The 4,007-nt window shown below is 49.5% G+C and overlaps 1 protein-coding gene across 1 annotated transcript in view; it reads right to left on the reverse strand.

Moving 5' to 3' along the window:
• ZNF316 (zinc finger protein 316) overlaps positions 1-4,007 on the reverse strand; it is a 75,826-nt gene that overhangs the window by 37,903 nt on the left and 33,916 nt on the right. Inside the window, exon 9 of the mRNA XM_011934400.1 lies at positions 3,156-3,220. Coding sequence (XP_011789790.1) covers positions 3,156-3,220 — 65 coding nt within the window. The remainder of the gene's footprint in view (positions 1-3,155; positions 3,221-4,007) is intronic.

A 4,007-nucleotide genomic window follows, 5' to 3' on the forward strand; every position in this document is an offset into this window, starting at 1 on the left:
CCCCTTCACCTCCCACCTCCACATCCCCTCCCATACAGGCAGTGGCTCACACCTGTAATCCCAGCACTTTGGGAGGCTGAGGCTGGCAGATCACCTGAGGTCAGGAGTTCGAGACCAGCCTGGCCAACATGGTGAAGCCTCCTCTCTACTAAAAATACAAAAATTAGCCTGAGTGTGGTGGTGCATGCCTGTAATCCCAGCTACTGGGGAGGCTGAAGCAGGAGAATCCCTTGAATCCAGGAAGCAGAGGTTGCACTGAGCTGAGATCGCGCCATTGCATTCCAGCCTGGGCGACAGAGCAGGACTCCATCTCCAAAAAAAGATTGGAGCGGGTTGAGGCTCTGCAGCTCAGCAAGAAATTGTCATTAGCTGGGGACCGACCCAAACCTGATGTCTCTAGGTCTACACGTCACCTTTCTCCAGTCAATGACCCATTCATTCAAACATGTTTATTATGCAGATAATTATTTTTTTTTACTAGGCACTGTGCTGGTCCATGGGGAGAAAGAACAAAAAATAAAAAAACCTTCCTTGTTGGATCACACTGTCTCTTGGAGGAAACAGTCATTCAACCAGTAACACACATAATAATGTAATAACCAAAGCTAAGAACTATGAAAGTCAGAGCCCACAGGGGACTATGAAAGAAAAGAACAGGGATTGGGAGGCCAAGGCAAGCAGATAGGTTGAGCCCAGGAGTTCGAAACCAGCCTGGGCAACATGACGAAACCCTGTCTCCACTAAAAATACAAAAATTAGCTGGGTGTGGTGGTGGGCACCTGTAATCCCAGCTAGTTGGGAGGCTAAGGCATGACAATCGCTTGAACTCAGGAGGTGGAGGTTGCAGTGAGCCAAGATCACACCACTGCACTCCAGCCTGGGTGACAGAGTGAGACTCTGTCCCAAAAAATTAAAAAAAAAAAAAAAAAAAAAAAAAGATGTGACTTCAGATGGAAGGATTTTTCACATTCATTACATTTGTAAGGTTCCTCTCCAGTGTGAGTTCTCTGGTGTATAACTAGGGTTGTAAGGACTTCCTACATTCATTACATTTATGTAGCCTCTCCCCTGTGTGAGTTCTCTTATGTTTAGTGAGAGCATCCTTGTGGTAGGACTTCTCACATTCATTGCATCCATAGGGTTTCTCCCCAGTGTGAGTTCTCTGATGCACAATGAGGACTGAATTCATAGAGATTTTTCCACATTCACTACATTCATATGGCTTCTCCCTGGTGTGAATTTTCTGATGTTTACTGAGACTTGACTTCACACAAAAGGGTTTCACACATTCATTACACTCATACGGTTTCCTACTTGTGTGTGTTTCCTCATGTATAATTAGCACTGATTTATAGAAGCATTTCTCACACTCAGTACATTCATAGGGTTTCTCTTCTGTGTGCTTTCCCTGATGTACATTTAGGGTTGACTTACAGTAAGATTGATTTTCCACATTCATTAAAAAAAAGTTTTTTTCTGAGACGGAGTCTCACTCTGTCACCCAAGCTAGAGTGCAGTGGCGTGATCCTGGCTCACTGCAAGCTCCACCTCCTGGGTTCACACCATTCTCCTGCCTCAGCCTCCTGAGTACCTGGGACTACAGGTGCCCACCACCACGTCTGGCTAATTTTTTCCATTTTTAGTACACAGAGGGTTTCACCGTGGTAGCCAGGATGGTGTCGATCTCCTGACCTCGTGATTCGCCCGCCTGGGCCTCCTAAAGTGCTGGGATTACAGGCGTGAGTCACCACGCCCGGCCCTAAACTTGATATGGAAATACAAAGGGCTTCTACAGACAAAACCTGGGGTTTTTATGGGCACAGGATGGGGGGGTGGGGTGGGCCATGGGTGGTTTGGGAAAAGGCAACATTGGAGCAGGAAAACAGGGATGTAAATTCTCACTTTGGACCACGGTGTCAGGCTTTTCAGCTTGAGGGTGGGGCCCTCGCCAGGGACATGCCCTCTTCTGCCCAGAATTTCCCTGCCTCCTGTGCCTACCACTACAGAGGGCATGAAATGCTCGGGAAAGACTGGCAGAGTAAAAAGATGAGGGAGTCAAGGATGGACATCTGGACATAAGCCATGGGAATGAGCAGGAGGAAGACACAATGAGGGGCACCAAGAAATCTGAGCAGCAGGAATAAAGCCACAAGAAGCATGTCAAAAGACACCAGGGAGAAGGGCCTTTCTGGAAGGTGAAAGCAGTTCAATGCCAATGCAGCAGAATATTCTAGGAAGGCCACATTGGAAAAACATGCACTACTGCGGTTAGGCTTTATCAGGACGTCCCGGGCAGGTGGCGGGGAAGTGGCAAGATTACACAAAGCAGACTAACATGCAAATGAATGAACAGACACCTGTACCCCAATGCTCATAGCAGCATTATTTACAACAATGAAAAGGTGGAAACAGCCTAAATGTCCATCTGCAAATGAAGACCTAAAGAAAATGTGGTCCATCCATACAATGAATGAAACCTGAGTTCTACCCTCCACTTCCAACAAAGAACAATTACAGGCAACAGGGAGGTTGACTGCAAGGTTCTTCGCTCTATGAAGATGTTCAGACATTTTTTCAGACTCCAGGAAATCTTTCCGTCCCAAGAGTAACTGGTTCATTTCTTCTGGCGGCCAGTGAAAATGAAGTGCAGATTAGGAAGATAAAAGACAAATCAGGGCCGGGTGCAGTGGCTCATGCATATAATTCCAGCACTTTGGGAAGCCCAGGCAGGAGGGCTGCTTGAGGTCAGGGGCTCGAGACCAGACTGGCCAACATGGTGAAACCGTCTCTATAAAAAATACAAAAATTAGCCGGGTGCAGTGGTGAGCACCTGTAGTCCCAGCTACTCGGGAGACCAAGGCATGAGATTTGGTTGAACCCCAGAGGTGAAGGCTGCAGTGAGCCAAGATCACGACACTGCATTCCAGCCTTGGCAACAGAGCAAGACTGTCTCAAAAGAAAAAGACCAATGTGCCACTCCCCTTTGACGACTGTACGATCACATGACCACAGGGATCCACAGCCTGCTGCTCAGCTGCCTCTCACTCCCCCTTTACCCTGAAGTAGCTTTCTAAATGTCCATCTGAATCAACAAATTGTATGAAAGCCAGCAAATCCCCTGAAAAATGAAAAAGAATTGAAAAAAAGAAACTCACCTGGGGTTTGTTCATTTTCTGATGCTCCTCTAAGAGCATGGAAACCTGTTCTTCAAACAGCATACCTGCAAGAAGGGGGAAGAAACAGAATGAGCGATCTGGCAGCTCTGCACCCCCCTAATTCTCCTAAAAGCACCCCCGTCCGCTGGGTAACCTTGACCCTGCAGAAGGAAAGGAGGGAACCACATCCCCGCATCCCTTTTTGACTCCAATATGACTTAGTGGAGCTTAAACCTGCAATGTTTCCCATTGCTTCAACAACTTTTGTCTCACTTCACAAACACAAATATTTAAAACAGAATTGAGTAGGCCAGGCAAAGTGGCTCACGCCCATAACCCCGGCACCCTCGGAGGCCAAGGCGGGAGGATCATTTGAGGCCTGGAGTTTGACACCAGCCTGGGAACTGTTTGCTCAGTCTGGCCCCTGCTATCACCCTCTGCCCAGCTCCCTTCCTCTGCTGGGTCTTTCAGGGCTTCCCCTAAGCCCGGGCCCCTCCGCACCACACGCTCCTCTCATGTGTCTCTCGGCCCCTTCTCTGAAGCCCTGATGGGCCTCCCTTCGCAGGAGGGGTTGTCTTCCCGCTGAGATTCCTGTCCCTGAGCCCCCTCCTTGTCAACGCAGTGGAGCCGCTCTGTCCAACAGAGCCTAGGGGACAACTCAATTTAGCAACTACCTTGCTCGAGGCCCAAGTCCGCCTGTGAGCACGCCCGGTTCCCAGAAGCTGTGGGATGCAGCGCCTGGAGGCCCCAGGCGGGAGCCAGGCGGCCCAAGAGCTGCCCAGACTCAGCCGGCCCTGGCACGGGCCTCACGCAAGGCACCGCAGAGGAGGGCCCAGGGCGGCGCGCGACACC

The sequence above is a fragment of the Colobus angolensis genome, unplaced genomic scaffold (genome assembly GCF_000951035.1).
Source record: "Colobus angolensis palliatus isolate OR3802 unplaced genomic scaffold, Cang.pa_1.0 Scaffold135, whole genome shotgun sequence".
Lineage (NCBI taxonomy): Eukaryota > Metazoa > Chordata > Mammalia > Primates > Cercopithecidae > Colobus > Colobus angolensis.